This window comes from Phaethon aethereus (genome assembly GCF_964289735.1).
Source record: "Phaethon aethereus genome assembly, chromosome: 8".
NCBI lineage: Eukaryota > Metazoa > Chordata > Aves > Phaethontiformes > Phaethontidae > Phaethon > Phaethon aethereus.
Genome location: NC_138584.1, coordinates 16,984,830 through 16,998,662, shown reverse-complemented (window position 1 = coordinate 16,998,662; position 13,833 = coordinate 16,984,830). Strand labels below are relative to the sequence as shown.

Sequence of the window (13,833 nt, the reverse complement as noted above, 5' to 3'; positions counted from 1 at the left end):
AATTACCCAGGTAGTCCATCAGGTTTTACATGTATGCACTCAAGTAAAAGTGACTGACTTTTTCTCAGCTCCCACTGAAATTAGTGTGAGTGCTGTAAGATCCACATTTATAAAAATCAGGGTATTTTTAAGTGTGTAAACAGAAAGACTGGTAAGCAAAGTAAAAATTTTGACTCGCCTAACTTACTTTCTAACTGTATAAGACAGTTTTGAGACTGATCTCACCAAATGAGTTAAATCTACAGCATCCTCATTTATGCAATCCTTATTTAGTCATTTGTGTGATTTTCTTACACTTATGTTTAATTAAATCATTTTAGTTCACTTTTTTTATAACCCTCTTTTGAGTGTGGCATGGCATCCTGCCTCTCAGTAGAATTCTATCAATTAAGGTCAGTATAAATAGGACAAACCATATGTACATGCCAGATTCAGTGTAGGTAGTGTAAAAACTTTTTGTTACCTTCAAAGAATGAGGTAATTTTCATGTCCATGAACATGAAACCCACCTATAAGTCAAACTTCCTACCTGTAACAAAATGTTGTCCTGTATCTTTGTGGTACAGAAGGAAACTTCAATCTCTATTTTCTGGATTATTGTATTCTAGTAATCAAGATTAATCCTATATATGTATAATGGGGTGCACTTGCAGAAAAGTTTGAGTCACTACCTGTAGTTCATGGCTTTACAGTCCTAGAATATTTTGACCTCAGTCTTTGGGAAGGTGGGGGAGGGGGTTAAGCTCTTAAACTGAATGCTTGCATGTTTTCCACCTGCTTGCTTTTTAAACCTAGACAATTAGCTGGGGCCTAAGTAACCATATTTCCAAATGCCTCCTTGTGTACACTGTCTTCTGTTTCCAGAATCTCTGTACGGTTGCATAGTCCCACAGGCTTTCTTCCCCATGCTACATACTGAATATTTTTAGTTGATTTCTGTATGACAGAAAACAATAAATCCATGTATAACTTAAATGCTGAGTCGTATTTCATTGAACTTGTGGGCTGCTTCCATCAATTTTTATTTGTGCTCTGTAAATTGCAAAAAAAGTATTACCTTCCCCTTCTATCTGTTTAGCAGACCTTCATTCCTCCTTTTTCTGCTCTAAAAGGAAAGAACTACTTTTACTTGGATCACATTGTTGGAGAACAAGGCAGGTGATGTGTGTGAGTATGAACAGTTCTCATAAAAATCTACAGAGAAGGAAGACTACCTGTGCAACTGCCCTACAAGATCAAGACATGGTGCTGATTTAGAACATACAGGATATGGCCCAGGAGAGCACAGAGAAACACTAATTTGATGAAAGATTTTGCCTTGTCATAAATTAGTTATTCATCCTAATGTTTTAAGCCATTATCTTCATCATATGGGAGTTCTAATCCCAAGATCCTTCTATTCCTGCCTAAATGGGGTTCTCTGCTCTGCTCCCAGGAGTTACTTGATATGCCACCAGACTCTATTTTTTTTCTCTCTGGCACCTTTCACCCGTATGTGAAATGCGTCATGTAGGTATGTGGAAAAGGAATGATTTTGAGATTTAAAGGTAAGACTAGCAAAATGTCAGAAACTCATAGTAAAATTAATTTAGTTCATAATACCAAGTAGCACAGGATTCCTCAAAGTCACGTTTTGGAAGGGAAACTACTGGAGAGAAAAATTATTCTCTGAAGAAAATTATTCTCTGAAGAAAAATTATTCTCTGAAGAAAAATTATTCACTGAAGAATATGCAATCCAGAAACACCTACTTCCTTCAAGCCCAAGCTCTATTTAATTAGCCTTCTGACATTAGGCTCATAAAAAGAGAAAGCCAAGTCATGTAGTGAGATTTCGACCCAAATGGCATTGCAAAACAAATTACTACCAGAATTGTCCCTTGAGCAGTTCCTAACCCAGGGGCTCCACATGTTCCATGCGTAAGACTTGGACCAGCCAAGCGCTAGGCTGGGGTCGCTCTTACACAGGAGTCAGTGGTGTCTGTTCCCCTCAGAATTTTCTAACTCAGAAAGAGTCTTATTTTTATTTCAAACATGAACTATTGTCAAATATGTCAGGCAGAAATATGGTCAGTTAAGTTTCCAGTATGACTTTTTTGCCAACTGAAATTAAGATACACAGAATTTACACAAGTTAAAAGATAACAACTGGAGCCAAAATACTGACAGGAAGCAGTTTCTGTTAAGGTTTTGGGTTTTCTCATTGTCCCACACTTATCCATCATTGTACTTTGATGTCTCTCAAGTGGGTGTGTTGAGTTGGGGGTAGGGGGTGTCCAACTTCATGTACGCTAAATGGCTATAGGGGAAAAAGGCATCTGCTGGTATCTCAGGAGCCTAAATCCAGTGTTTATATTTCTCTGTAACTTCTTTAAATGTAATAATTTATCCTTTCTTTCATGTACCATACATTTCTAACAGTATTACACTGAAGAAAACAAAAGTCTACTCACCTGTTAAAGATATTTACATTGTGAATCATCTTTTTATTCCATCCTATTCCCTCCTATTATTTTTTCTCCATCTGAATTGTTGTAATTGAATTAATGCGTGTACATATTAGACATATTCCAAAATATTAATTCAGATACACTACAGTATTATAAATCAAGTATAACCACTTCAACAAACCAGCTCCTACTCTTTACCGCTGGAATTTCTCTAGTCCTGAAACACAAATTCATTCATAGTGTGCATGAATTCAAACGTCCCATTGGTAGATGTCAGCAGGATCATCAATCCTCATCATAAAACTGCCTTATTACTTTATAATTGTATTTTAAAATAATTCCTGATGTTCTTAACTCGCTGATTTTTGTATGCAGTCAGAGCACGTGGCTCCACTGTGTTACAGGAAATGGCTTCACAGTTTTTTGGTTCTGTCACAGCCCCCGAGAACACTGCAGCTGGGATACCTCATACATCTGTTATTTTCCTTTAATTTGCTGACTTTCACATTTGCACTCCACAGACTTTAAAAATTCAGTATTAGAAATACTTGACTTACTATCAAAAGTAGCATGACATTTCCATACCCTTGCAGTGACGGGTAACTGTAACTTGGATGCATTTGACCACAGAAGTAGGAAATCAAACGTGAATCCATTTCTTAATTTGTCTGCAACAAAAAGAAGAGTAGTCATCTTTAAATCACTAAGATGTCTAATTATTTCCAAGCAAGCCAGACAATTCGCTACTTAAATGTATCATTTTTAATATTGCGCTGGTTTTTGCGCAATAATTTTCTTCATAGTAGCTAGCATGGGGCTGTGTTTTGGATTTGTGCTGAGAACAGCGTTGAGAACACAGGGATGCTTTCATTACCGCTGAGCAGAGCTTTCAGGGCCTTTTCTGCTTCTCACCCCACCCCACCAGTGAGCAGGCTGGGGTGCACAAGAAGTTGGGAGGGGACACAGCTGGGACAGCTGACCCCAACTGACCAAAGGGATATTCCGTAACATGGGGCATCATGCTCAGCGTATATAGCTGGGGGAACAAGGAACGGGGAGACATTTGGAATTACAGTGTTTTGTCATCCCAAGTAACCGTTCCACATGATGGAGCCCTGAGTTCCTGGAGATGACTGAATGCCTGCCTGCCAACAGGAAGTGGTGGTTGAAATCCTCATTTTGCTTTGCTTGTGTGCCTGGCTTTTGCTTTACCTATTAAACTGTCTTTATCTTAACCCACAAGTTTTCTCACTTTTCCCCTTCTGATTCTTTCCCCCATCCTGGGACGGAGGTGTGGAGGTGAGTGGGTGACTCTGCAATTCTTAGTTGCTGACTGGGGTTAAACCACAACAAATACATAAATGAGGTCACTTTCTTCTATTTTAAAACGCTCCAAAGAGTTTAAAAAGGAAAAGCTTTTAGTACAATCTCAGATTTTCAGTAAAAATACCTGTTTCAGTAGGTAGGCATGACTCTAGATTCACATACTGTGTGAGGAGCAGAGCTGGAAATCAATGATCTTTTTCAGTACTTTTAATGACTCTACACTCCAGCTCTTCTTTACCGTATAAGAGAAGTACTGTTTCCTCTTATATGATGAAAAAAGAACCTCCAACATTATCAATATTTCTCTTTCACTGAAAGTGGTTCAGTTTCTTGCCTTCACATTTTTGTACTGTGTAAAGTCTATATTTAGAATATCATAGAAAGTAATTTGGAATATTCTTCGCCAGAAACAGCTGCAGAATTAGCTGTCCATTAGAAACACTCCCTCAAGATTTTTTCTTATAACTAGACTTATTACCATTATTGTTTATTACACCTACTTGTTCGGCCTGGTGTCCTGCCAGTCCTTTTGTCCTTTCAGTCCTTTTTATCATCTAAAAATGTCACACAATCTATACCTGTATACTTGTCCCTCAGGCCAACACCAAGTTTCTGTAAGACTTCTGTGGGAACACTTACAAGATGACAGAGCTGCCAGCAGCATCCCAGCAGAAGCCAGTCTCTGTACACCGAAGGGCAACACAGGGCAGCAGACAGGACTCGAGCGGGTCGGAGGAATGGCAACCGCCTTCAATGCTTCCTCGCTTCCCACCAAGGCCTGAGTTACCTTCATAGCAGTAAGTTATGAGCACTTCATTTGGGTTTTGTGAGCTTTTTTCCCCCTCTCAATTCGTCAGACTTGTGAGGTATGCCTGGTTTCAGCTGCCACACGTCCCCTGTAAAGGAGCAGCCGCGGTTCTTCCTGAGGGCCGCGGGAAGGAGTCGAGGGGGCCCGGGGAGGCCTGGCCACCCGCCCTGCCCAGGACGGACCTGCTCCACGCTCTGCGGCGCCGGCGGATGCCGGAGGGCTCCACGCCCGGCTGTGAGGCTGACAGAGGGCTCGAGGAGGCGGGACGCGCGAGGCGGGACGCGCGAGGCGGGACGCGCGAGGCGGGACGCGCGAGGCGGGACGCGCGAGGCGGGACGCGCGAGGCGGGACGCGCGAGGCGCCGCCAGGGCTCGCGCTGCCCCGCCGGCCCGGCAGCGCCCCGGGCAGGGCAAGCTAGCGCCTTACCAGGTCTTTAAAACGAGGCGAGGTTAAACCTTTCATTGGGAGCCAGCTGGCACAAAGGCTTCGTGGAAACCAGCCCTCGCGAGCGCCGGCGTGCCGCCGGCAGGCGTCTCGGGGATGTGAGAAGAGGCCAGGCCCAGCCTGCAGGCTGCCGCACGCGCGTGCCCGGGAGCCTGCGTCCCCCGCCGCACCACGTGAGCCTTACCGAAAGAGAAACGCCTGCCAGGCTGGATGTCCAGGGGGTATTTTCACACGAGAGAAATGCAGACGTACAGGAAAAGAGCTAGTGCTCAGGTCTGCGGCATGGTGGGCCGCTCCAGGCTGGGCAGGAGGCCCGGGACAGTCTTCCCAAAAGTATCTTAATGTAAAAAGTGCACAGTGATAAAGGTGCCCTTTGAAAAATAGGCAAATGTTCCTTAGTCATTTTAAGTGCTTTTAGGAATATTTTTCTGAAGTGATTTATTCATTATGCTGCTCTCCCTGTTACGCCTTACAGAGGAAGCCCTCTCAGATGCGGGTTCTTTAAAGCCACTTAGGTTTCTAATTGCTATCTTAAATTATTTCAGTGGTAGTGGGCACCTGTATATGTTTTGGAGAGTTTGGTAGTGCCCTGGTTTATAATAAGATCTTTAATCTTTCTTTTCCCAAGCTTTTCAGAAGGTGACAGCTGAGATTTCACTGCAGAGCCATTAAACCCTGGGAAAAAAATGACAGAAAGTGGTGGGCAGGAACAGTCAAGATGGACAACAACAGTTATTATGAGTACAGCTCTGCAGGTACAGTACAACCTGTCAAAAGCAGCATCTGACTCACTAAGAAATGCTGAAAGAAGCATTTCCTATATTCTAGATGTGGAAATATTTTATGCAATGTCAATTTTGAGGGTAAAACAGTGGCATTAGTCTGAAGTTGTTTCTACTGTAGTACTGGTTCTTTTTGTGTGCGTGTGGTTTTTCTCCTTAGCTATTTCTGTACCTATTTAGTACTCTTGCCCCCTGCTATTCTGAGTTATACTGCCTTAGGATTGTCCTCCTGACTCATCATTTTTTCGTTGCACTGATGCTGCTTGCAATTAGCACTATAGATAATTCTGTCAGAAATGTTTTTAATTTTTAGAATTTCTCCCTAAACACTTTATTTTCTACTATACAGTATCAACATTGGGGTAGATTATTACTCAGTAAGTGTGCAATTCAGTTTAAAATAGTGAGTCTTACAGATATTGATGTATATTTATAACCTTTAGTATCAGAAGCCTGGACTGTGTTTCTCAGTAAAGTGAAAGGGTATGTCAAGGAGCTGGTAATTAGTTCCTGCAGCTGAGACCAGTTTCATGCCAGCTGGAGAGAATTTAGAGGCAAGAGGGCTTTGATTCACAAACAAGTTTATCTTATGCTAGCTTGGCTGACAAGGTTATCACCCCATCTCTGTTATATAAATGGGTGAATGGCATTAAAGTGATTCCTGAATCACCTCAGTTTAAAGCCTGTTCTTATTTGCCTGCTCGTCTTAGAATGACAGCTTGCAAACTGTTGCAGTTTGGGAGTTGCTTCAAGAGCAACTTAATCCATAATGCGGTGTGAGGTATCGGAGGGCAGTGATCTCATCAGCTATACCAGCATAACTCACTCCTATTAATAAGAGCTGCAGCTCTACTCAAAACTGCTGCTGTCGGTAAGGTCTCCCAGTGAGCAAAGATACGGTAACAGCTGAATACAAATCTGAGATTACTTTTCTTTTACAAAGGCATAGCTTTGTGTCAGTTTTGGTTATGAGCTTTCTCCTTTCCCTGTGCAGCTATCCTTTTCTTATAGCTGTTGTTTATATTTGTGCGTTAAATAATTCCCTGTCGGCAGTGGCTTTGAAGCAGAGAGCTTTTCCAAAATTGTAGTTATACCAGTAGCTGTCATTGAGTGTTCCCTTTCCAGGCCAATTTGAAAGCATAACATTTCTGATTACTGCTTCCTTCAGGGTTCACTTGCTATCCTGACTTTTTGTGCTTTTCCACTAGTCAGGACACTTCCCTATATAGGCAGGTTGGCTACGCTTTAAATGGGTAGGTTAAAGAACATGTTATTAGCTAGAAGGATTCAGTGATTTGATCTTTAAAACGTGTGTGTTTGAGCAGCTTCTGTAGAACATACTGCAGAAATTCTTTCTGCAGGATGAAAAATATATCCAAACCCACTCCATTCTGTAGATGATTATGTTGCATAGTGCCATGTTCTAGTTTTCCTGAGTGGCTTGCATTCTGTCAAAAAGCTTTGAAGAAAATCATGTCTCATACAGATTTTCTGAACTATCTTTCAAATGATATGCTGACATCTGTGAAAATAACGCAGAGTCTAATTAACTGGAGTAATAGAAACACAGTACTGTATGTTCCTCACTTCTGCAAAGCCTCCTTTAGCACGTCTTACAAAAATAGACTGTAAAATGTTTGAGTTTCTTTATGTATTATGCAAGAGTTTCCTGTAGCAAACTGAAAGTATGCATACAAAATTGTCATTTAATGTTTGATAACTTCCAATACAAATATTTCAAAATTTCTTTAATGGAAAAAGTTAAATTAACACTTCACTACTTTTTTTTTTTTTGGAAGTGGAATAAAAAATATTTTTTAAACAATGATGCTAAAGTTCTATCTGTAATGGTCCAGACAATGCTTTAAGAATATTTCTATCAAACTTGTTGGCTGAAAACATGTTATAAAAATAACCTTTTAAAATTTATTTAGAATCATGAAATTTCTACAATTCTACAGAGGCAACAACACCGAGTTCGATATTCAGAATCGGTGGAAACTGGATCCGTGATTTTTTCTCTTTCTGGTACAGTACTTTGATGTTTATGCTTTTAAACTGATAAGCTCTAACAAGATACAAGATCAGACCTTGTTGTAGGCTACACTAAACTGAATAAAAGCTGCCTTGTTGGAATGGCATGCAATAGTAGAAGCAGCTGTGCTGTGATTGCACATAAATCAGAGGATAGGGCAGAGAACTTTGAGGATGAAACATTTTCATTGGTTTTTAGGGTTTTTTGCATATATTGTAAAACAGCTACACTAGATCTGGTGATCATCGGCTGAACTGTTCAGTAAAGTTTTGTTATAACTGAGCCAACACATTGAGTGCCACTAACATGTAAGACAGCCATCAAGATTTTTAGTATTCATGGCTGTAAACACAAGAGTGAACCAAGACCCCTGCCTTTCATCTTACAAGTTGAGTTTGCAGAACTGGTGGTAGTGGAGGAGGTAGGGAAAGGATTCTTTGAGAAGCTTTGATTAGGAAGTCACTGAAACTGCAAACATGAAATATCTATCCTTGCATTTTAGAGCAGAAGATTCTTTAGACAGGTAGATAAGATCCTTAAGCTGAAGTTTTCCTGAACTATAAGGATTAACAAGGCACACATTGGCCTAGTCTTTTATACCCTCGATTGTTAAGCCTCCTAAACTTCAGCCTTCTTAACTTTCCCCTTCAGAATAAGTTAGTTGTTGGAGTTATTTCCTTTTTTATGGTAGACAGTCTGGCTTTTATGATGTCATAGGTGTGTTTGTTTATCTTATTTAGAAATAGGACTTGCTGAGCTCTTCAATCAGTCTTTGCATTTGCCCTAAATTAATTCTATTATAGCAGTTGCCCGTTCCTGAAGCATGTGCTTTCAAAGGCATTCAGATGTCTGTACTCTGAGTGGGTTGAACAGTTGGGCTTTTTTGATGTTCTGGTCGAAAATAACCTCCGAGTGATTTGTAGTTTTATCTTAAAAATACTAGTCATCGCTGGCCAAATCTTGTGTTTGCATTTCAGTGTCAAGACATGTGAATTCATTCATGTATTTTGTCCCATCGTCTTTTAAACTAATGGTTGAGTAGGAATTCTGCTTCCTGGTTTGTGGTGAGAACTTAATCGCGTTACTGCCATGACGTGCACATTTACATCAATTTCTTCAAATAGGTGTTGCATTTATACTGGCAGACACTCAAGACTTACTTATCACAGGGGAAGAACAGTTTTTCAAAAGAATTCAGAAATTCATAAACATTCATCGGAACGGTTTTTTGGTTTTGTCAGCTGCTCTTCATGGACCAGAAGAATGGAATGTCATGTTTAGAATTCAGAGAAGGTATGACTTCAACAACAAACCAAACTTTTTATTGCTAGGAAGAAATGAAGTAGCACTTCTAGATTTGGGAATATTATTTTAGGAATTATGTTAAGGAATATGAATTGTATTTTTCTGATGCACTGGAAAATTATTTAAAGCATATGTTTGTTAACAGCGAATTAAAAGAATACTAAGTGAATCAGTCTGAGATGTCATAGGTAACAAAAGGGGTCACTCAAAACATAGCAAATAACATTCCTTTCAATCACTTTAGGGCTATGGAATATAATTCTTTGAAGAGTTTTTTTCTTGAACTGGAAAATTAGGCAATTTTCTCAGCTCTGTCAGCATCTTTTCATGGTCATTTTCAAAAGAGAACAGGCAAGCTTCCTTCATGAGAAGGCTTTGTTGTAAAGTACAGATTCTCTACCAGCTTTTAAAATCTATTTACTTGGAACAGTGTCTATTATACAGAGCTGAAACAATTGAAATAATCAATGTTGTTTTACACCAAAAGTATAAAATTGGACATAAAAATGGGTTTGTTTAAAACTTTATCTGTGATTTCTAATGAAATCTGAAAACTTGTGTGTTTCAGTACATACCTGCTGACAACAGTTATCTGATATGTTATCTCCATGCTTATAGTCAAAACTATTTTTTGGTAGGTACAGTAGTCCTAACTGTGTCTGATTTTCACTCTTGACATCAAAGAAGTGACTATTCTAATGGAGTCTTTGATCTTTACCTCCTTTAAACTAGCACCAGTTTCATTAAATCCTGGGCACACTGCCAAATGCTGATGAGTGGCAGAGTGTATGAGATGAAATGTAGGAAATCTATTACCTATTTGTGAAAATTCCATAAATCTTCCTGAGAGGTCTCAAAAGCTCTGCCACCATTCAGCAAGAACATGTTATTCAGCTGATAGCAATGCTAATTCTCTGTCTACTTGTGGTTACGGTCAACCGATTTTGTGCATATGTTGATCGCTAACAAATGTGATGTTCTGAAACTACATTCCAGTAATTTCATTAAAATAAAAATTAATATTTTTGCCACTGTATGCCATACCAAATTGATGTTGGCAAGGCACAATTATATTATAGATCCATGTGCTTTGTTACTACCTGGCAGCTTGGAGTTCTGCTAGTGTATGTAAATCACTGACCGAGCTTTTGCATTGGTGGCATTGAAACTCGTGCCATATTCTCTCAAACTACAAGTCATCTGTTGGATATGGATATTTTCAGGTCTTCCTATGTGACTGTTTCTTTCTGCTTATCTATGGTTTTGTTGCAATGGGGAAGGATTTTTTTTAATTACTATTAACAAGAACATCATAGGATAGTTGTTCAACACTCTGAACACTTTATGTAGGGTTGTGTGTATCATGGGGGAAGGGGGGAAAAAAGCAATCTTAATCATCCCAGCTCAAATGAGCATCCTCAGTAAATCCTATGTTAACTTTTAAACACCCCAGAGAAAAGACCAGCCTTTGTGTTCTAATGGCTAGTGTTCTGCCCATTGAACAAATTAATAAAATACAGACTAAATATAGACCTGCTGTAATTGGAAGCAAAATTCTTGATAGTAGATTTTCATGGATCTAGGTAAGTACATGTAACTGTTTCTTTGCACTTTGTTCATTCACGCTCTGCTTAGCCCATTGCTAGTATTAGCCAAGTTGCATCTCTCCGTTTCCCTAATCCCTAAATGTAAATCAAACCACAGTTTCTGCATCAGATTTTAGCAAAACTCAACAGTGACCAGAGTACCTACTCTTGGGGAAGGACACTGCCTGTAATATTTATTTTTGCCAATTAGAAGAATGGGCAGACAAGTTCAGATCAGATATCTTACCAGCATGAGCTTAATGTGAATGAATCCAAGTCATCAAACAGATTGAGGGGAAGAACAGGTGGTGGTCACAGGGGAGGACACAACAGAGCAGCTGGGCACCTTTGCGTTAGATTTCTGGTTATTTAAAATTCCTCATTCTTTGTTGTTAAGTCCCTATCATGTTTTAGCTCTACAAGAGAAAATAGCAACACTAACTTTGGTGTCATTGTTACAACATGCTTAAGATACAAAGTCTTAAGGAGAGGCTTCACTTATGGTGAAGACTCAGTAAGAAGTTGTTTACATCATGTGGGAATGCTTTTTGAGTTTTATGGCATAACAAATTAAATGTGCATTCTAAAAGGAACCTTATTTTATTTTTATGTGCAGATTCCTGGGCAGTAATTTACGTATAATACCAGTTCATAATACTGCTGAAACTGTTAAGTTAATGATAACTATAGCTAAGGTAAGTCTGGTTGAATATAATTAAAAAATACTAGTTCCTCAGAACTTCAGAAGTTATTAGCCAGGAAGAGTCAAGAATGGAACTTTTGGGGTCTTATTGACCACAATCCATGTAATACATGGAGGTAGGACTGTTACTCTGATGCTTTAGCTGAGTCTTTAAACTACTGTTAAAAGTAACTTTAAAAGCTCTTAATAGCGTCTATGAAGACATATTTGATATTTAAGAGTTGATTCGGCTCTTATTTACCACTATTAGGTTAGTATGTCATCTATTTGTGCAGAACCAGTACGAGATCCAAATATGTAATGACTTCAACTTAAAAACTGTAAAAATGCCAATCTGAAAACTCTAGTTACTGGTTGATTTTTAATGATGCACATAGTAGTATATTATTTCTACAGCTCAATGAGTGTAACTTATCTGTGTATCTGCAACATATTCTGTATGCATCAACACATTATTAATTAAATCTATTTACTGAACCTGTTCAAAGAACATTTTTCCATGAAAATTCTAACTTAGATACTTACTAGAACAGTACCACCAGCATCCTGTGTACCAAAAAATAAAAAGAGAAGGTTGAATGACGTTAGGAATCAAATATGAATTTACCTTTTATCCTTTCCTGAAGTGGGCTTCTCAAAAATAATAATCATTAACCTGTTCAGAGTATTATTATTATAAGTGTGTAAGCTACATCTCACTATATGGCAAAAGTTGTTTTTTTATGTTGAACATCGTACTTAAAACTTTTTATGGAATCTACTGATGTCTGGCCCACTCTCTTAATACATCATTAACCTAAAAGCTTTTAAGATCACTGCTGATCCTGTAAATTTGAATTTGCTTGTCTCCTTGTTCAGAATGTTTATACCAAACTTCAGCAGGAGAGTCCCGTAAGAAGTGATGATAGTATATATCCCAAATCTATCAGTTCCCATTACATTACATGTAATGAGTGTCATGAACTCATCTTTTGCCTCAGAATCCCTAACTGCTACAGGGCCTACAAAATTAACTTTTTTGCCCCAGGTTAACAGATGTGGGCAAGGGAGCAAGACCATCCAAGTAATCCTGAGGTATCCTACCATCTCCTGTTGAAATGGTGATGATCAGATGCAGTGCTTCTAGGGCTGGTTATTTTAGGACTGGTCTTGCACCTAAAGGGATACATCATATCACTTCTGTGTACATCATTCCTGAATACTTCAGAAAACATGATTCAAATGGCACTGCTGAAATACATTTGTACTATTTGAACAATAAGATGTTGAATATTCTATTACCTAAGAGTGACTGTGTCCTACTCATAATATTTTTCTTTCCTCTAAGATAACTTCCAAGCCAGAAGCAGATGATATTCGTTACAAAATGGCAATGACAAAAGCCCAAATAATAGAGAACAGTCCAGTTTGGAAGATACTTCAGTAGTACCAGTTGCATTGTGATTAATTTAGTATTTGGGTTTTTTATTCATAAATAGAGTGTCTACATTTTAAACAAAATATAGAATGCTCTTCAAAATACAGTTACATTTCAAAAGACTGTATATACAACTTATGCATTTGGAATGAAAATTTTGTATGAAATAACTACACAGTGAAAAATAGTGTATGTTATACCAAATGTGCATTCTAAGAAAAAAAAAAAAGTGGTTTAACTGCACTATAGAAAAGCCATCCTTATTTTTAACTGGATTCTGAACTTAGGAGCTCATCTGTTTATAATAATTTCCCAAAACATTTAACATACCTTACAGAAAACTTTAACGTTAAAGATAAGGATGATCAAAGCAATTCTAAAATACACATTTCCCATGCATAAACAGGTGTATGTATGAAGTCTTAACACTTGGTGTTAAAAACCACAATGTATATCCGTTGTGTTACTAAGTTTTAACATCTTATTTGGCTCAAAGTTGATGTGTTTTTCTTTAAAGCTGGTTTCATTTGCCATAGTGTTTCTACTATTACCTATCTATATCTTACAGTCCTGTTTGTAGATAGAGGAGCTTGTTTGTCAACATTAAAAAGTGCTAATAAAAATAGCTTGTGCTTAAACAGTGCTTTTTAATTAATGGTTCTCCAGTCACTTTATAAAAACCTTTGTCATTCACAACACCAGCCAGCAACTATTATCTAACAAATTTTGAAAATGAACAGAAAAATAGACACGCAACCATACCTCCTTGCCACAGCATAAGAACAAACCCCCTCCTTGTTTTCAGTTTCCAAGCTTAAGAAAAAGCATCAAATTCTGAAGAGGAGCACTTTAGTAAGTAGGCCATCTCTATGAATCACAACAATAGCAAAAGAAAAAAAGAACAGCAACAAGGCATATGATGAGCAGCATTTGCAATTCTTCTAGAGGCCACTCTTAATTGCTCTTCTTTAAAGGCTG

General features: G+C 38.5%; 1 protein-coding gene across 1 annotated transcript; it reads left to right on the top strand.

Moving 5' to 3' along the window:
• Positions 1-5,713: 5,713 nt before the first annotated feature.
• On the top strand, positions 5,714-12,864 carry LOC309407604 (protein SPO16 homolog; the record flags this gene model as incomplete). The annotated part of the gene is made up of 5 exons (XM_082003181.1): positions 5,714-5,782; positions 7,744-7,837; positions 8,969-9,137; positions 11,352-11,430; positions 12,766-12,864. 5 exons carry the CDS (start codon positions 5,714-5,716, stop codon positions 12,862-12,864), a joined length of 510 nt encoding a protein of 169 aa, XP_081859307.1.
• Between the last annotated feature and the right edge of the window lie 969 nt (positions 12,865-13,833).